Here is a 20,731-nt window from a genome sequence, read left to right as displayed (position 1 = left end):
CGCTGTGGGGCGGCCGCTCTCGTGGACACCGCCGCTGCGGGCGAGTGTTAGGAACCACCTTCGCGGCAGGGGTGGAGATGTGATCACCAAACCTCCCGCGCCCCGGGCTCCACCCGCCCACGAGGGTGACGCTTTCCCCTGGGTTTCCAGGGCGCCTCCCCGGGCGCCGCACTCCCCGGATCCCCTAGAGCTGTCCCTACGCGGATCTCCTTAGAGGGACACGCATCCGAGACGACTTGGGTGCCCGGGCGCACTTGTTCAGCGGGGCAGGGTGGCCAGGCTGGAAACCAGACTTCCAAGCGCCCCGCGCGCCGCCAGCCTGTCCCGTCTCGGGTACCCGAGGGAGGAACCCTGGCCCTAAGAGAACGACCCATTTGGGAGCTCCGACGGGGCCCCGAGTTCGGGGGACGCCGAGCGCCTCACCTGAGCGGGACACAGACGGCCAGGTACCTGTCGACTGCCACGGCCATAAGGCTGAAGATAGAGCTCTGCGTGAGCACCAGCACGAAGCAGGCGAGGAAGAGGCAGCCGTAGAAGTCAGTGCAGAAGCCCAGGCTGATGGTGATGGCAAAGGGGATGGCGAAGAGCCCCACGGCCACGTCCGCCGCCGCCAGGGACACCAGGAAGTAGTTGGTGGGCGTCTGCAGCGCGCTCGCCGTACCCACCGCGGCGCACACCAGCACGTTGCCCGCCACCGACAGCGCGGCGATGACCAGCTCCAGCGCCACGTACAGCGCGTCCTGTGTCTCCAGCAGCATGGCCGGGCCGGCCAGGCCCCGGGCGTCCCCTACCGGAGGCGCGCCGGGCGCGGGGCAGCCGCGTGAGCCCCGCCGGGCATGGCCGTAGCGCCCGGACCGCGCCTCCGCCGGCCGCTTCTGAGCCTCGGGTCTGGGGAGCTGCCGGCCGGGACCCAGGGGTCGGGGCCGCGGCCAAGAGGCGGCACCCATTGGCCGGCGCGCCCGCCCGTCTCGGGCTGGGCGGAGCACCACCCCCTCGCCCAAGCCCAAAGTTCGCGCCCGCGCGGGGGCCCTACGGTCCAAGCGCAGCGCCGCGTCTTGGTGGCGGCGGATAACTAACAAATTGCCCCAACTTCCCGTCACGCTCGAGCTCGGAGGCTGCGTCCCAGCGCTCGCACGGCCTTCCAGTCCGGGCGGCTCCTGGGATGGGGCCGGGCTCTGGCCGCGGCGCCGGACTGCAAGGAGCCCTTGGGGGCTGCAGCCCCGGCCGCCTCCCCGCTGCTCAGCGCTGTCCACCCGCTCCCCCGCCACTGTCCTACGGCCCCGCTCTGCCTTCTTCCTTAAGGCAGGCTCGTGTCCGTCCCATCCTCGTCCACCGCCCGAAAATACCAGTGTTCCCCGGGCCCTCTTTCTTCTTTCCTTCACACTCACCCTGGATCGGCACCGGCTCCCGAGGCCTCCCACGTAGCCCTCACACCCTTAACTCCCAAATCTCCTGCTTCACCCCTAACAGCCTCCTGAGGACCAGATCCTAACATCCCACTGCCGACTGCGGGACTCGCCCGGAGAGAGACTGGCGGCCCCAAATCCAACAAGTCCAAAACCAAGCTCATCTCTAATTCTCCCCAAACCTGTGCTGCCACCTTTTCCTGGGACCCTGTTCGTTACTGACCTCGCAACCCTCACCCACCCTAGGAATTCTGCTGACACCCTGAGCCTCTGCCTTTCTCCGCGTCCCAGTGATCAGCAGTGCTGCTGGTTCTGCTTCCAGAGCCTTGCTTCCCTCTACCCACAAAGTCCTGCCCCAGTCCCTTCTCACCACCTGCTTCTGCCATCGCTCCCTCTCTGCCTGTGGGTCCTCAGCTTCTGCAGCCCTCACCACCACCATTGTTCTAGAGCACGCCTGGCCACGCTATTTCACCACATGAAAGCCTTTGCTGACAGTCACCAAAGAGGATGGGTAAGGAGATTTTCCAGAAACAGGAAAAGGTGCTTGTAAAATCATGTTAAACAAAAGGCAAAACATGGGGTGACTGCTAAAGGGTACAGGACTTTTTTTTTTTTTTTTTTTTTTTTTTTTTTTTTTTGAGACGGAGTCTCGCTCTGCCACCCAGGCTGGAGTGCAGTGGCCGGATCTCAGCTTACTGCAAGCTCCGCCTCCCGGGTTCACGCCATTCTCCTGCCTCAGCCTCCCGAGTAGCTGGGACTACAGGCGCCCGCCACCTCGCCCGGCTAGTTTTTTGTATTTTTTTTTAGTAGAGACAGGGTTTCACCGTGTCAGCCAAGATGGTCTCGATCTCCTGACCTCGTGATCCGCCCGTCTCGGCCTCCCAAAGTGCTGGGATTACAGGCTTGAGCCACCGCGCCCGGCCTGGGTACAGGACTTTTTAGGGTGATAAAACATTTTCTCAATGTGGTGACGGTTGTACGGTTCTGTGGATATACCCAAAGCCACTGAACTGTACACTTGAAAGGGATGCATTGTGCGGCACGTAAATTGTATCTCAAGGTAGCTGTAACAACAACAACATGGCTCATGCCTATAATCCCAAAACTTTGGGAGGCCAAGGCAGGAGGATCATTTGAGGCCAGGAGTTCAAGACCAGCCTGGCCAATGTAGGGAGACCCCATCTCTAAACAAACAAACAAACAATAAATCAGTCAGGCATGGTGGCAGGTGCCTGTAGTCCCAGCTACTTGGGAGGCTGAGGCAGGAGGATCCTTTGAGGCCAGGAGTTTGAGGCTGCAGTGAGCTGGGATCATGCCACCGCCTTCCATCCAGGCTGGGCAACAGAGGGAGACCCTGTCTCTAAAAAAACATAGAAGAAAAACCCCTCAGCTCTCCACAGGCATGAACAGTTAACATCTGTCCTTGTACCGAGGACAGCAAAATGTCAAAAGCACACACAATATACCTCCTAGTTGGGTAGGATGATTATAGGGAATTTGTTCTATTTCCCTTGAGGTTTTGTTACTTCCATAATGAAAACACTTGATTTATATATCAAAATATTGGCAAGCCCACACATTCCATGTCCTGGTCACCTGAGTTCTGGAATCACCTGCTCCACCAGCCATGTTCCCATAGCACTTGACACAAACTTCTGCTGCCACACAGAAGGCCAGAGAGATCAGGCAGCTCATCCAATAGCACTTCCTTGGAGTGGCAGAGGGGAAAGGGTTAGAGGAGGCTTCCTGGGGTACTGGCTTTTACAGAGTGAGGGAGGCTTCACAGTGAGGCGGTTCCAGCCATGCCAGGCAGAGGTGGTAGTTAGGATTTTGCCCAAAGATGCCACCATGCCCAGAAGAGTGGAGAGAAAAAAGCCTAGTGGGGAAGGCTCTGGTTGCCAGGCTGGAGAGTTGGGTCATCCTGCTGGGACACCAGTCCGCAGAAGTCACAGGGCGAGGTGGGGATGGTCACAGTGCTATCCAAAGGAGTGAGTGGAGATTTTGCAGAGGGAGAGGGGGCGAACAGTGTCTGGCTGGTTGCTATGAGTGGTTCCTGCATGCCCTGCAGCTGCTGGGCCTGGGCTCTGCTCCAGCATTTTCTGTGCCCAGAATCCCCATTTCCCCTTTTCAGAGCCCAACCTCCAACAGGAAACCTTCTCTGAATCACCCAATGTATTAGGCCATTCTTATGTTGCTATAAAGAAATATCTGAGACTGGGTAATTTACAAAGAAAAGAGGTTTATTTGGCTCACAGTTCTGCAGGCTGTAAACCATAGTGCCAGCATCTGCTTGGCTTCTGAGGGGCCTCAGGGAGCTTTACTAGTGGCAGAGGGTGAAGTGGGAGCAGTCATGTCACATGGGGAAAGCAGGGGCAAGAGGTGGGGGAAGGTGCCACACCTTTTTTAACAACCAGATCTCGTAAGAACTCACTATCATGAGGACAGTACTAAAAAGGATGGCACTAAACCATTCATGAGAAACTGCTCCCATGGACCAATCACCTTCCACTAGGCTCCACCTCCAACACAGGAGATTACATTTCAGCATGAGATTTGGGAGGACAAATTTCCAAACGATAGCACCCAAGTAGGAAGTCTCCAGCACAGGGCTGTACCCTGTTCCCTTCTATGCTGCAGTCCACCAAGTTTCCTGTCCCTGGTGTCCCTCACCAGCAGAAGCTTCCCCTTCTCTGTCCTCTCCCCACCCCAGCCCCACCTGGTACCCTTTGACTCACACAACCACACACTCCTCTTCACGAAGTCTATGTGAAATGAATAATACATCATACATTTTCTGGACTCCTTCAACCCCTGATCTATGCTAGGATTTGAGTTGGACCCACTAGGTCCATGGGGGTGCCAATTATTATTATTAAATATTATAATAATTATTAACAGGCTATTATTCAGGAAACACGAGGAAGGGTGGAATCTGAAGAGAGTCATGGAATTTAGTCTTTTTTTTTTTTTTTTTTTGAAACAGAGTCTCACTCTGTCACTGAGGCTGTAGCACCATGGTGGGATCATAGCTCACTGCAGTTGCAACCTCCTGGGCTCAGGTGATCCTCCCACCCCAACCTCCCAAGTGGCTAGGACTACAGGTGCACACCACAATGCCTGGCTAATCTGTAATATTTTGTAGCGACAGTGTCCCACTATGTTGCCCAGGCCAGTCTTGAACTCCTGGGCTCAAGCGATCCTCCCATCTCGGCCTCCCAAAGTGCTGGGATTACAAGTGTGAGCCACTGCACCCAGCCGGTTTAGTCCTGAAAGCAATTGGTGTGCAGTGAGCAGAGCCTTGGTCTTAGCAACAGAGAACCCAGGTTTGATTCCCAGTTCTGCTGTTGATGTTGGACAAGTCAATTAATCTTTCTAAGCCCCTATTTCTAGATCCTGACTCCTGGAAAACAACTGCAGTGATGAAAACATTTGGGTAGGTTAGGACTACAGCCCTAGAAACTCAAGTGGGCTTTTCACTGGTGAAAGTGGAAGGGTATGTTTCGTGAACAAACTGACCCTCCATGGACCTCTTCCAGACTGCTAGTACACATCCTCTCATCTCTCACCTCTCTCATCCTGCCTCAACTGCCAGAGCAGAATCCAGGTGGCATGCAGATGGTCCCAGAAATGGCATGAAAGACCCAGGCTCTCTCTTTCTGCTCTGCCCTCTTCAGAGCTTTCCTCTTAGGCTTGTTGCCACATGGTTACAAAAAGGCTGCCACAGCTGCAAGCATTGCTTGCTCATGCAACCTCATTCAAAGCAGAAGAGGGCTAGCCTCCCTACCATTTATCATGGGGTGAAGTCGTGGATCACGTGCTACCCTACACCAACCATGAGCACAGGGAAATGGAATGATCGTGCCTGGTTTTGACCAAATATGGTTTATTCCATGGGGAAGAAAGAGGGGCATACTTTTCCCAAATATGTTACCATCCAAATAAACTCGGGGCTCTATAAAATAAAGAGGAAAGGAGTACAATGCACATTGCCCCTCAGTGTCTGTGTGAGTGTCAGAGGGAACTTTTAACTCTAACCTGAGAGCTCCAGGCCTCACTGGCTTGTACCTAAAGATGGCACACATCAGGAGTCACAGCCTGTATTTCAGAACAGCTGACTCTCTCCAGGTGTCAGCTCCCCACAAAATCCATCAAGCACTTCTGGAAATCAACAAGGATTTCTTACTGTACCTCAACTTTCTACTTCTCTTTGAAATCCAAGGACTTGTTACTGGTTCAAACTTGGGACTGGCTCCAATTTTCCTGAGAATGAGCCCAATCCCAGGAGGCTCCTCAGTCTCTGGTCAGTGAATGACTGTTGGGTAGGTCTTGCCAAGTCTCCAGAGGCAGCTCTACACCCCACAGATGGACCCGGCCAGACTCCTGCACCACTGCACACACACATCGCATATTCCCAACACTGATGGGCTTTAAGTCCTTGGACTAAAAGACTTTGCCTTCTATTTCTTCTGTACTGTCTTTCCTAAGGTTCTTGAACAATGTTTGCAAAATAGTGAGCCCTTAATAATGTTACCACACATATTGTTTCAGAAGTAAAGTGGGTGCCAGACAGTGCACCTCAATTTCCTCAAATCTGAAATGAGAATGAAAGTTAAAATAGGCCGGGCGCGGTGGCTCAAGCCTGTAATCCCAGCACTTTGGGAGGCCGAGGCGGGTGGATCACAAGGTCAGGAGATCGAGACCATCCTGGCTAACATGGTGAAACCCCGTCTCTACTAAAAAATAAAAAAAAAAAACTAGCCGGGCGTGGTGGCGGGCGCCTGTAGTCCCAGCTACTCGGAGGCTGAGGCAGGAGAATAGCGTGAACCTGGGAGGCGGAGCTTACAGTGAGCCGAGATCGCGCCACTGCACTCCAGCCTGGGTGACACAGCGCGAGACTCCGTCTCAAAAAAAAGAAAGTTAAAATAAGGACCAAATTATATGATAAATATAGAAGCACATTAAAGAGTATTCATTCCATATATGTATGAAGTAATGTTACACATACATTCACTCTGCCCTCAGACATTCAGAGAAAATGTAACTTGTTTATGCTCTGAATTGTCTTGAACTTCTTCAGGCTCCCCCAATCAAACAGGCAGTGGAGACAACTTGGATTTTCCAATTAACATTTTTTGAGTCCAATTACCAAGATGGTGGTGAAGGGAAGCCCCAGAATGTCTGCTTTGCAGTGGTCCTGGTTAATCAGTTCAGAGTTGTGTGAAAAGACAGAATACTCCAGGAGGAATGTTTCCAAGAAAGAGTAGAAAGCAGCAGCCAGGTGCTGTGGCTCACGCCTGTGATTCCAGCACTTTGGGAGGCAGAGGTGGGAGGATCACAAGGTCAGGAGTTCAAGACCAGCCTGGCCAACATAGTGAAACCCTGTCTCTACTACAACTACAAAAAATTAGCTGGGCTTGGTGGCGGGCACCTGTAATCCCAGCTACTCAGGAGGCTGAGGCAGGAGGATCGTTTGAACCCGGGAGCTGGAGGTTGCAGCAAGCCGAGATCCCAGTGTTGCACTCCGGCCTGGGCAACAGTGCAAGACTCTGTCTCTCTGTCTCAAAAAAGAAATAAACAAATAAAGTTAGAGTAGAAAGAAGCAATTACCTGCTATGTTTGATGTTATGGAGAGATATTTGGTATACATTTGGAGATCTTAGCAAATAGTGATAGTTACTAAGAAAAAATAAGGTAAGCAATTAGTAACTATAAAAAAAAAAGAAAGTTGAAGAGAGAAAATGCAGTAACAGTACATATGTTTCAGTGTAAACATAACTATACAGTCGAAATACTGTGAAGCAGATTATTAACCAAGTGATACTGCCTGCTGAGCTCAAGAGGATGTTTAGAAATATGTAGGCATGTTTTTGGTTCCCACTGTTATATAGGCATCATTGGCAATTAGTGGACAGAGACCAGAGATGTTAAATATCCTTTACAATGAAGAATTGTCCCACCAAAATGCCATTATTGCTCCTACTGGGAAACTCTGATATAAACACTGAATATGAGCCGGGTACAGTGGCACATGCCTGTAATCCTAGCACTTTGGGAGGTCAAGGTGGGCGGATCATGAAGTCAGGAGATCGAGACCATCCTGGCTAACATGGTGAAACCCCAATACAAAACATTAGCTGGGCCTGGTGGCAGGTGCCTGTAGTCCCAGCTTCTCAAGAGGCTGAGGCAGGAGAATCATGTGAACCTGAGAGAGAGGTTGCAGTGAGCCGAGATCGCACCACCGCACTCCAGCCTGGGCGACAGAGCAAGACTCTATCTCAAAAAACAAAACAAAACAAAACACAACACTGAATACTGATTTAATGAAAAAATTTGATAAATCTCTTTTCCTTCCTTCCTTTCTTTCCTTCCTTCCTTTCTAACTTCCTTCCTTCCTTCTTTCCTTCCTTCCTAACTTCCTTCCTTCCTTCCTTCTTTCCTTCCTTCCTTCCTTTTTTTTCTCTCTCTCTTTCTTTTTTGACAAAGTCTCAGTTGCCTAGGCAGAACTGCAGGGCTCATGTGATCCACTCACGTTGGCCTCCCAAAATTCTGGGATTACAGATATGATCCACTACAACCAGCATGATAAAACTGTCTTGAAGAAATGGAGGCATGGAAAAGTGTGTGTGTTTAGGGGTGGGTAAGGGAAAAGTTTAAGCCACAGTTGCCTGAGATGTCAATACCAGGCAGGACTAACAAGCAGCTGGTAAAAAATTAAAAAGAAAAACTAAAAAAGGACATGTCCATAGGAGGCTTTGAAAAGCTCTTATTCAGGCCAGGCTTGGTGGCTCACGCCTGTAATCCCAGCACTTTGGGAGCCCGAGGTGAGTGGATCACCTGAGGTCAGGAGTTCGAGACCAGCCTGACCAACACAGTGAAACCCCATCTCTACTAAAAATACAAAAACTAGCAGCGTGTGGTGGCACACGCCTGTAGTCCCAGCTACTTGGGATGCTGAGGCAGGATAACTGCTTGAACCTGGGAGGCAGAGGTTCCAGTGAGCCAAGATGGTACCATTGCACTCCAGCCTGAGTAACAAGAGCAAAACTCCATCAACAGAAAAGAAAAGAAAAAGAAAAAAGCTCTTATTCCTGGGAATATGTAAGGCCTTGTGCATGTGCATAGGCCCAGGAAAGACATGAAAATGCCATAATCTGTCACCTTTGGCTGACTTTGAGGCTGTGCATAAGCAGGAAATGAAGGCTAAAGTAGAGTTGTCAATCGTGAAAGTGTACCCCAACACACACACTAAGCCCTTCTGCAAAGGCTGGGAGACCTATAGATTCAAGGCATTTAAGGAAACTGCTATGCAATTATCAGCTGACTGCTAAGCTAACTAGGCAGAGACTTTAGCTGCTGTATGTGACAAAAAATACAGACATCACATAATTTGTCTAGGAAATTCACTAAACAAATGAACAGCAACAACAGCAACAAACAGTATCAACCACAAACCCTGGGGAGGCAGGATCCAATTTTCAGAGTTGCCACATTGTATTATTTTAAATGTTGTGCTTTCAACAAAATATTATGAGACATGCACATAAGAAGGAAAACATGGCCCACATACAGGAAAAAAAAGAAACAATAGAAACTGTTCCTAAGAAAGTCGAGATGTTGGGTTTACTAAGCAAAGACTGTATGTAGGTATGTTTTATTTATTTTTATTTACTTAATTTTTTTAGAGATAGAGTCTCACTCTGTTGTCCAGGCTGAAGTGCAGTGGCACAATCATGATTTGCTACAGTCTCGAACTCCTGGGCTCCAGTGATCCTTTTGTGTTAGCCTCCTGAGTAGCTGGAACTACAGGCATGTGCCACCATGCCGGCCAATTTTTTAATTTTTTTGTAGAGATGGGGTCTCATTTTGTTTTCCAGCCTGGTCTCAAACTCTTGGCTGCAAGTGATCCTTCTGCCTCAGGTGCCCAAAGTGCTGAAATTACAGGCATGAGCCACTGCGCCTGGGGCCTAGACAAAGATTTTAAATCAGCTATTTTAAACATGTTCAAAAAATTAAAAGGGGCCAGGTGCAGTGGCTCATGCCTGTAATCCCAGCACTTTGGGAGGCTGAGGGGGATGGATCACCTGAGGTCAGGAGTTTGAGACCAGCCTGACCAACATGGTGAAATCTCATCTCTACTAAAAAAATACAAAATTAGCTGAGGGTGGTGGCTCATGCCTATAATCCCAGCTACTTGGGAGGCTGAGGCATGAGAAGTGCCTGAACCCAGGAGGCAGAGGTTGCAATGAGACAAGATTGCACCACTGCACTCCAGCCTGGGTGACAAGAGACTCCATCTAAGAAAAAAAAGAAAAAAATTAAAAAGGAATCATGTCTAAAGGATTAAAAGAAAGATGTCTCACCAAATAGAGAATCTCAAAAAAGAGATGGAAATGATGAATCAAACAGAAATTCTGGAGTTGAAAAATAAAATAACAGGCCAGGTGTGGTGGCTCATGCCTGTAATCCCATCACTTTGGGAAGCCAAGGGGCAAGGAGGGCAAGTCACTCAAGGTCACGAGTTCGAGACCAGCCTGGCCAACATGTTGAAACCCCGTCTCTACTAAAAATAAAAAAAATTAAAAAGTAGCTGAGCATGGTGGCACACTCCTGTAATTCCAGCTACTCAGGAGGCTGAGGTGGGAGGATCACCTGAACCTGGGAGGTGGAGGTTGCAGTGAGCCAAGATCGCCATACTGCCCTCCAGCCTGGGTGACAGAGTGAGACTCAATCTCAAAAAAAAAAAAAAAAAAAAAAGTACAATAACAAATGAAAAATTTAATAGAAGGGCACAACAGCAAATTTGAACTTGCAGAAGTAAAAATTAGTGAACTTGAATGCACTGGTCAATTGGGATAATCCAATTTGAGGAACAGAAAGAAAAAAGATAAAAGAAAAATCAATAGAGTTTCAGAGACCTCAGGGGTATCATTAAGTGTACCAATATATGCAAAATGAGAGTACCAGAAAGAGAGTGAGAGAGAAACAGAAAAACTTAAACATAATAGTCAAAAATTTCCCAAATTTGATGAAAAAAATAAATATGTACATCAAAGAAACTCAGTGAACTCTAAATGGGATAAAATCAAATATATCTATACCTAGACACACCAGTCAAATTGTCAAAAGCTAAAGTCAAAGAGAGAATCTTCAAGGCATCAGGAGAAAGGTGACTTATTATGTACAAGGAACCCTCAATAAGATTAACATCTGACCTCTAATCAGAAGTCATGGAGACCAGAAGAGGCATCTACCACGACATACTAAAAACTCTGAAAGAAAAAAACTGCCAACCAAAAATTCTCTATCTAGTAAAAATGTCTTTCAAAAATGAAGCAGATATTAAGAGAGAAACAAAAATTCACCAAGGGATCTACAATAAATACTAAAGGGATTTATTCAGGCTGAAATGAAAGCACACTAGACAATAACTCAATATGCATGAAGAAATAAAGTACACCAGAAAAAGCCACTACAAAGACAACTATAGGCCGCGCGGTGGCTCAAGCCTGTAATCCCAGCACTTTGGGAGGCCGAGTGGGCGGATCACAAGGTCAGGAGATCGAGACCACAGTGAAACCCCGTCTCTACTAAAAATACAAAAAATTGGCCGGGCGCGGTGGCGGGCTGTATCCCAGCTAAAGGAGGCTGAGGCAGGAGAATGGCGGGAACCCGGGAGGCGGAGCTTGCAGTGAGCCGAGATCGCGCCACTGCACTCCAGCCTGGGCAACAGCGTGAGACTCCGTCTCAAAAAAAAAAAAAAAAAAAAAAAAAAAAAAAAAAAAAAAAAAAACAAAGACAACTATAAAAGAGTATGAAATGTAAATACAGGCCAGGCGCGGTGGCTCATGCCTGTAATCCCAACACTTTGGGAGGCCAGAGTGGGTGGATCATTTGAGGTCAGGAGTTTGAGACCAGCCTGGCCAACATGGTGAAACTCTGTCTCTACCAAAATATACAAAAATTAGCCGGCATGGTGGCATGTGCTTGTGGTCCCAGCTACTTGGAAGGCTGAGGCAGGAGAATCATTTGAACCCAGGAGGCAACGGTTGCAGTGAGCCAAGACTGCACCACTGCACTCCACCTTGGGCAACAGGGCGAGACTCTGTCTCAAAATAGATAGACAAATAAAAACACAGCATCAAACAATAATTAGAAATATGTGCTGATGGGCACATAATGTATAAAGATGTTATTTGTATGATGTTAATAGCCAAAAGGAGAGGAGGAAATGGAACGATATAGGAAAAAAGCTTTTTTATATCATTATATATTCTGACCTTTTAACAAATAATTGACAAGAGAATTAAAATGGTACACTAGATAATATCTATTTAACAAAAAAGAAGTCAACAATGGAGGAATAGAGGAACAAAAAGGATATAAGATATATAGAGGATATGCGTGGTGGCTCACACCTGTAATCCCAACACTGGGAGGCCAAGGTGGGCAGATCACAAGGTTAGGAGTTTGAGACCAGCCTGGCCAATATGGTGAAACCTTATCTCTACTAAAAACACAAAAATTAGCCAGGCATGGTGGCATGCACCTGTAGTCCCAGCTACTTGGGAGGCTGAGGCAGAAGAATTGCTTGAACTCAGGAGGCAGAGGTTGCAGTGAGGTGAGATTGTGCTACTGCACTGCAACCTCGGTGAGAGAGCGAGACTCCATCTCAAAAAATAAATAAATAAATAAATAAAATATATACTATGATCAGGTGGGATTCATCTCAGGAATGCTAAGTTGGTTTAATGAATAAGATTTAGTTATGCAACATATGTTATTAATAGAATAAAGGAAAAAATAACATGATCATCTCAATATACACACAAAAAGTATTGGGTAAAATCTAACATTCTTTCATGATTTAAAAAAATCAACTAAATAGAAATGGAGGGAAATATCTTCAACCTGATAAAGCACATCTATGAAAAACTCAAAGCTAATATAGCATACTCAATGATAAAAGACTGCAAGCATTCCCTCTAAGATCAAGAATAAGACAAGGATTTTGCTCTCACTTCTTCTATTCAGAATTGTATTGGGGGTTCTAGCCAGGGCAATAAAGCCAAAAGAAAAAATTAAAAAACAAATAATAAGAGGCATCCAGATTACAAAGGAGAACTAAAACTCTCTCTCTCTCTCTCTCTATATATATATATATACACACACACATATATGTATATTGCAAATGCCATAATCTTGTATACAGAAAACCCGAAGAGATCCACAAAACAAAAACAAAACCTCTTAGAACAAATAAATGCCTTTCAGCAGGGTTGCAGAATACAAGATCAGTATCTTGGACCAAATATAAAATTAATTGTATCTTTACTCAATAGTAATGAATAATCTTAAAATAAAATTAGGAAAACAACTTCATTTACATTAGCATCAAAAACAAAATTCTTAGGAATAAATTTAACCAAAGAAGTACAAGACTTTTACAAAGAAAACTACAAAATATAATTGAAAGAAATTAAAGAACTCCTAAATACCTGGAAAGACAGTCTATGTTCACGAACTGGAAGACAATATTAAGATGGCAATACTACCCAAATTGATCTACATATTCAATGCAATCTCTGAATATCTCTGCTGGCTTTTTTGCAAAAATTGACAAGCTGATCCTAAAAATTATATGGAAATGCAGGGGACCCAGAATAGCAAAAACAATCTTGAAAAAGAAAAACAAGGCTGGGCACGGTGGCTCACGCCTGTAATCCCAGCACTTTGGAAGGCCAAGGCAGGTGGATCACGAGGTCAGGAGATCGAGACCATCCTGGCTAACACAGTGAAACCCCATCTCTACTAAAAATACAAAAAATCAGCCAGGCATGGTGGCGGGCACCTGTAGTCCCAGCTACTCGGGAGGCTGAGGCACGAGAATGGCGTGAACCCGGGAGGCAGAGCTTGCACTGAGCCAAGATGGCGCCACTGCACTCCAGCCTGGGCAAGAGTGTGAGATTCCGTCTCAAATAAGAAAAAAAAAAGAAAAAAAGAAAAATCAATTTGAAGGACTAACACCTTTCTTTCTCTTTATTTGTTATTTTTGAATTTTTACTTTTAAATGAACATTTCTTGATTTCAAAACTTACTACAAAGCTATAGTAATCAAGACAATGTGGTACTGGCATAAGGGCAGACATATAGATTGATGAATTAGAACTGAGAAGCCAGAAATAAATCCTTACATTTATGGTCAATTGATATTTGACAGGGGTTCCATGACAATTTAATGGGAGAAAGAATAGCTTTTTTAACAAATGCTCCTGGGACAGCTGGGTATCCACATGCAAAAGAATTAAGTTGAACTACTACCTCAAATCATATACAAAAATCAACTCAAAATGGATCAAACACCTAAATGTAAGAGCTAAAACTATAAAAATCTTAGAAGAAAACATAGGTGTAAATCTTCATGACCTTCGGCAACAATTTCTTTTCTTTTTTTTTTTTTTTGAGGCATTGTCTTGCTCTGTCGCCCAGGCTGGAGTGCAGTGACGTGATCTTAGCTCATTGTAACCTCTGCCTCCCAGGTTCAAGCAATTCTCCTGCCTCAGCCTCCCCAGTAGGTGGGAATACAGGCATGTGCCACCACACCCAGTTAACTTTTGTATTTTTAGTAGACACGGGGTTTTACCACGTTGGCCAGGCTGGTCTTGAACTCCTGACTTTGTGATCCAAAGTGCTGGGATTCAGGCATGAGCCACCGCGCCCAGCCAACAATTTCTTAACCATGACACCAAAAACCCAAGCAATCAGATAAAAAATAGATACGTTGAACTTCATCAAAGTTAAAAACTTTTGTACATCAAAGGGCACTATCAAGAGAATAAAAAGACTGTTCACAAAACGGGAGAAAATATCTGCAAATCATATATCTAATAAAAGTCTAGTGTCCAGGCCAGTGTGGTGGCTCAACCTGTAATCCCAGCACTTTGGAAGGCTGAGGTGGGCAGATCACCTGAGGTCAGGAGTTTAAGACTAGCCTGACCAACATCGTTAAACCCCATCTCTACTAAAAATACGGGGCATGGTGGCGAGTGCCTCTAATCCCAGCTACTCGGGAGGCCAAGGCACGAGAATAGCTTGAACCTGGGAGGCAGAAATTGCAGTGAGCCGAGATCATGCCACTGCACTTCAGCCTGGGTAACAGTGAGACCCTGTCTCAAAAAAAAAAAAAAAAAAAAAAGACAAATAATCCAATTTTAAAAATGGGCAAAGGATTTGAATAGACACTTCTCCAAAGAAGATACACAAAAGCAAGTCACACAGCTTGTAAGTTCATCCTGTGTAGAGAGGTGAAATGGCTGAGGCTGCAGCTGACTGGATGACCTTCCCAGAGCCACAACACATAGCTGGTAAGTGGCAGAGCTGGATCTTAAGCCATGTCTGTTTGCGTTCTTGCTGCCCCTTTGGTGATGCCCACACCATGCCCATCCCAGGGCCAGATCTGCATGTGGATCCTTGCTAAGGAAAAGGACATGGAAGTCTTTCTTAGGCTATTTCTACCCAATGTTGATGTCCTTCAAAGATATCAGATCTCACTTCACACATGAGTGGGTGCTGGGGAGGACTGAACGTTTCCAGCCTTCTGGAGTAAGATGAAGAGTTGCCTCAGGGTCACCTTGGATTTAGGCCCTTGGTAGAGGCCAGCATTGAAGCACTAAGGTCCAAGGGGAAAGTCCCAGGTGGGATAACATAGACATTACATCTGGACACCCTGTGTTTCTCTTTTCTTTCCTATCTGTGTGGCTCATTTTGAATTTTTTTTGTAGAGATGGGGCCTTGCTGTGTTGCCCAGGCTGGTCTCAAACTCCTAGGCTCAAGCAATCCTCCTGTCTCAGCCTCCCAAAGCACTGGGACTACAGGCATGAGCCACAGTGCCTGGCCAGGCTGGGCGCGGTGGCTCAAGCAAATCCCAGCACTTTGGGAGGCCTCACGTCAGGAGATCGAGACCATCCTGGTTAACACGGTGAAACCCCGTCTCTACTAAAAAATACAAAAAATTAGCACTGGGGGCGCCTGTAGTCCCAGCTACTCGGGAGGCTGAGGCAGGAGAATGGCGTGAACCCGGGAGGCAGCTGCAGCCACAGCGGCCACTGCCTGGGGCCAGCAAAACACAGCAGCACTGCATCTCTATGGGGTGTTTTGATGTGTACAGGGTGCATCCTCCTTCATTCTTACTCCAAATTTTCTTGGCTTCATCCTTCCCAGCGAACTTAGGCTTGTCAAGTTCCAAACAAGTGCTGTCAGGCCAGCTGTGCTGAACAAACACTCAGGTGGATATTATGGATTTTAGCAGACACTGTTTTCTCTAAATGAAAAAATATGGACATTTTAATGATAGTTTTGAGATTTGGCACTTGAGACTGAGGTCAGGAAAATAACCATAATGCTCAGGGCCTGCTGTTTGTGAGCATTTCAGCTTTTTGCTGAGCCGGGGCTAAGCTAAGTGCCCATGGTGCTCTGCTCCACCCGATGCAAATCATCACCCTTGGGAATTCAAATGTCTCTGGGTAAGATGTGAGTGTGGCAAATGCGTCAGTGAAAGTTCTTCCTGGCCAGGCAAGGTGGCTCACATCTATAATCCCAGAACTTTGTGAGGCCAAGGCACGCAGATCGCTTGAACTCAGGAGTTCAAGACCAGCTTGGCCAACACAGCGAAACCCTGTCTCTAGGAAAAATACAAAAATTAGCCAGGTGAGGTGGGGCACACCTGTTGTTCAAGCTACTTTGGAGACTAGGTAGGAAGACTGCTTGAGCCTGGGAGGTGGAGGGTGCAATGAGCTGAGATTGTGCCACTGCACTCCAGCCTGGGTGACAGAGTGAGACCCTGTCTCAAAAAAAAAAAAAAGAAAAGAAAAGAAAGGAGACATGCAAACCAATTGTAGTGTCTCACATTCAAATAAACTAACCACAAAATAAATAAATAAAAATGTAAAAAGTTATTCCTAAGAGGCTCAGCAGGGTCACCCCAGGATGCTCACTGTTTGTAATCACCACAGCCCCAACTCTTCCTCTGCCTTGCAGAGCCCCTACAGGGCGTGGGGTCAGAGACACATTCTGGCCCAATGCTGCAGCCTTATGTCAACTGCGTGGCCTCGAGGCAACAGGATAGCCTCAGCTTCCCCAAGCTGACATTTTTTTAAATCCTCTTAAAACATTTTGGTGGCATTAATCAAAATGTACCTTCACATTATTGTGCATCCATTCCCCTCACCTATCTCATCCTGCAAAACTTAGAACTCTGTCCCCATTAAACACTAATTCCCCATTTTCCCCTTCCGCCAGACCCTGGCAACCACCATTCTACTTTCTGTCTCTATGAATCTGACTACTCTAGTACCTCATATAGGTGGAATGACACAGGATTTGTCTTTCTGTGTCTTACTTCACTCAGCATAACGTCCTCAAGGTTCATCCAGGTTGTAGCACTGTGTCAGAATTTCCTTCCTTTTTAAAGTTGGATAAGGCCCCATTATATAGATGAATCATGTTTTGTTTATCCAGTTATCTGTAGATGGATGCTGGGGGTGCTTCCACCTTTCTGCTATTGTTTGGAGTGCTGCTGTGAATGCGGGTGGGCACCAGGTTGACTTTTGATACCGGATGGAAGGAGGAGAGCACAGTGCTCCTTGGCCACCTCCACAAGGAAAGCCTTCCTGGCCAGGGCAGCCCCTCATGAACTGGGCTGAGAAGAGCATGGTCAGTGAGTTTCTTCATGGATGGTTCTACTATAGCCTCAGCACATCTTGGAGTCCACCCCATGGCTCCTGGGCTCACCTGGTCATTCCATTCACCTGACTCCAGAAAGTGCTCCTGGCTCTTTCCTGTTTTAGTCTGGATTCCACTTCACATTCCACACCATTGTCATCTCCAGAAGCTTCAAACATTCTCTAAACTGACGTAAATGTCCACCTCTTCCTGACCCCCAAATTGTCAGTAGGTCACTGGGAACTCATGGTGTTAACAAATCACGGTGTCATCAGAAAACCCTCACATCCTTAGCCTCTTCTCAGACATCCCTCCACTCTCTCACTCTGCTAGAAGCTGGGCTCTCCCCTGAAGACGCCGTTTCTCCTGCAGCTCTCTCAAGGGGTGGCTGTTTTTGTCTCCCACACCCTGCCTTCTCTAAGGACCTGCAACTGACAAGAGTTCTTCTCCCCACTTTTCCAGCATATTCCTCCCCTCTCCTTCTGTTAACAACTCAGCCTCTCCAAAAGCATGCTTGGGGACCACATCACCCTCCAGCCTGGCTTGCTGCAGTCACCTCCAGACCTCTAGCCATTCTGCCCACTCAGGGAAGGTTTCTCATCCTCCTCACACTGTCCTTCTGTCACCAGACACTCCTGTGCTCATTTCTGGCAGCTTCAACAACGTTGTTCATGAATCCTCCTGCCTCTGCTTCCCAATCTCTTCCTCCACAGCCCTCTTTCCCTCCAACACACCTGACCCACCTTCATGGAGTCCTGGCCAAGGCTGAGACTTGTCACTCTCAATAACTGCATCTTCTCCAGAGTTTCTGCTTCAGGTGTCCCCTCTTGGACAACTGCCTCCACCTTGCCAGCCTATTTCCTCCACCTTCCCTCAGCCTTGTCTGGCTGACATCCAGTCCCATGCCCTTGTACAGCTGCACCCACTGTAGGAAGCAACAACACGCCAAAGCCGCCAGCCTCCCCACACTCGCCTCCCTGCTCCATGTGTGCCCGGAATCTGGTTCCTTCCCTATCTCCCTGACATCCGCACATCCTCCCTCACTGGGCACTTTCCCCCACAGGCAAGATAATGCACTGTTATCTTTCCATACTTTCAGAAAAAAAAAACAAGAAAGAAAACACCCTCCCTAATCCCACATCCCTTTCCGATGATCTCCCCATGTCTCCGTTCCCTTTTACAGCAAGACTCCTCCCAAGCGAGGTCTGCCCTCGGTCCCCACTCCTGACACCATCTTATAAAGCCACCAGCAACACACGTCTTGCCAAACCCAATGGCCGCCCCTCAGGCCTTGCTCAACCTCTCAGCAGTTTGTCACCCATCACTTCCTCTTTTTTGAAACCCACGGCCTCGGCCAGGCATGGTGGCTCGCCTGTAATCCCAGCACTTTGGGAGGCTGAAGTGGGCAGATCACAAGGTCAGGAAGTTCAGGCCACTGTGAAACCCCATTGCTGAGACCAGCTCGGCTGGGGAGACCCTATCCCAGCGGTGCTAGAGGAATTAAAGACACACACACAGAAATATAGAGGTGTGAAGTGGGAAATCAGGGGTCTCACAGCCTTCAGAGCTGAGAGCCCCAAACAGAGACTTACTCACTTATTTATTTATTTATTTATTTATTTACTTATTTTTTGCGATGGAGTCTCACTCTGTCACCCAGGCTAGAATGCAGTGGTGCAATCTTGGCTCACTGCAACCTCTACCTTACCGGTTCATGCCATTCTCCTGCCTCAGCCTCCGGAGCAGCTGGGACTACAGGCACCCACCACCATGCCTGGCTAATTTTTTGTATTTTTAGTAGAGACGGGGTTTCACCGTGTTAGCCAGGATGGTCTCGATCTCCCGACCTCGTAATCTGCCCACTTCGGCCTCCCAAAGTGCTGGGATTACAGGCATGAGCCACTGCGCCCGGCTACTCACATATTTATTAACAGCAAACCAGTCATTAGCATTGTTTCTATAGATATTAAATTAACTAAAAGTATTCCTTATGGGAAATGAAGGGATGGGCCGAATTAACTGCAGCAGGAACATGCCCTTAAGACACAGATTGCTCATGCTTTTGTTTGTGGCTTAAGAATGCCTTTAAGCGGTTTTCCGCCCTGGGTGGGCCAGGTGTTCCTTGCCTCAGTCCCGTAAACCCACAACCTTCAAGCTTGGGCGTTAGGGCCATTATGGACATATCACAGTGCTGCAGAGATTTTGTTTACGGCCAGTTTGGGGGTCCGTTTACGACCAGACTTTGGGGGGCTTGCTCCCAACACCCCATCTCTACTAAAAATACAAAAATTAGCTGGGCGTGGTGGTGGGCGCCTGTAGTCCCAGCTACTCGGGAGGCTCAGGCAGGAGAATGGCGAGAAGCTGGGAGGCGGAGCTTGCAGTGAGCCCAGATCGAGCCACTGCACTCCAGCCTGGGCAACAGAGGGAGACTGTCTCAAAAAAAAAAAAAAAAAAGAAGCCCATGGCCTCCCTCTTGCCCACCCAGCTCAGCTACTCTTGGGAGGCTCCAGGGCTTGGTCTTTTTTCTTCTGGGCTTTAGGCTTCTATATTTCCCTGTCTACTCACCTTCTCCACTTGGATGTCGAAATGAAATCTTGCGCCTGACTCTGGATCCCTGAGTCTTCTCCACAGCAACAGCAGGCACTGAGGGGCATCCTGGATTCCTCTCCTTCCTGCACTCTCCAGAGCCGCTCCATCTGCTCCGCCCTTGCTGGGCTGAGTCCCCTCATCTCTCACCTGAACTACTGCAATGGCCGCCTAGCCAGGCTTTACTTTTAATTTTATTTTATCTTATTTTTTTGAGATGGAGTCTTGCTCTTGTTGCTCAGGCTGGAGTGCAGTGGCGCGATCTTGGCTCACTGCAACCTCCGCCTCCTGAGTTCAAGTGATTCTCCTGCCTCAGCCTTGCGAGTAGCTGGGATTACAGGTGCCTGCTACCACACCCAGCAATTTTTTTTTTTTTTTTTTTTTTCTGAGATGGGGTCTCATTCTGTTGCCAGACTGGAGTGCAATGGCTCAATCTTGGCTCACTGAAACCTCCGCCTCCTGGGTTCAAGGGATTCTCCTGCCTCAGCCTCCCGAGTAGCTGGGACTACAGGCACATGCCAGCATGCCCGGCTAATTTTTTATACTTTTAGTAGAGACGGGGTTTCACCATGTTAGCCAGGATGGTCTCGATCTCCTGACCTTGTGATCTGCCTGCCTCAGCCTCCCAAAGTGCTTGGATTACAGGCGTGAGCCACCGTGCCCAGCTTATTAGTTTATTTTTAACTCTTGTGCCTCTACAATCACTTCTCTGCATGGCTACCAAACAGATTGCTTATTTTTAAATTTTTATTTTATTTTTTGAGACAGGGTCTTGCTCTGCTGCCGAGGCTGGAGTGCAGTGATGCAATCAAGGCTCACTGTAGCCATGAACTCCTAAGCTCACGTAGTCCTCCTGCCTTGGCCTCCTGAGTAACTGAGACCACAGGTACACACTACCATGCCGAGCTGATTTTTAAAAATTTTTCATAAAGATGGGGTCTCACTGTCTTGCCTAGGCTGGTCTCAAACTCTTGAGCTCAAACAATTCTCCAACCTCGGCCTCCCAACAAAAAAAATTGTTT

The 20,731-nt window shown here is 47.6% G+C and overlaps 2 protein-coding genes across 2 annotated transcripts in view; both read right to left on the bottom strand.

The window, feature by feature from the left end:
- ADORA2B (adenosine A2b receptor) overlaps positions 1 to 1,080 on the bottom strand; it is a 29,815-nt gene extending 28,735 nt beyond the window's left edge. Inside the window, exon 1 of the mRNA XM_050763444.1 lies at positions 424 to 1,080. Coding sequence (XP_050619401.1) covers positions 424 to 947 — 524 coding nt within the window. The 5' untranslated portion in view covers positions 948 to 1,080. The remainder of the gene's footprint in view (positions 1 to 423) is intronic.
- Positions 1 to 20,731, bottom strand: part of PIGL (phosphatidylinositol glycan anchor biosynthesis class L) — a 679,575-nt gene that overhangs the window by 392,783 nt on the left and 266,061 nt on the right. The gene's annotated exons all lie outside the window — the stretch shown is intronic.

This window comes from Macaca thibetana, chromosome 16 (assembly GCF_024542745.1).
Source record: "Macaca thibetana thibetana isolate TM-01 chromosome 16, ASM2454274v1, whole genome shotgun sequence".
NCBI lineage: Eukaryota > Metazoa > Chordata > Mammalia > Primates > Cercopithecidae > Macaca > Macaca thibetana.
The sequence above is the reverse complement of the archived record's forward strand: the minus strand, read 5'-3'. Positions and strand labels throughout refer to the sequence as shown.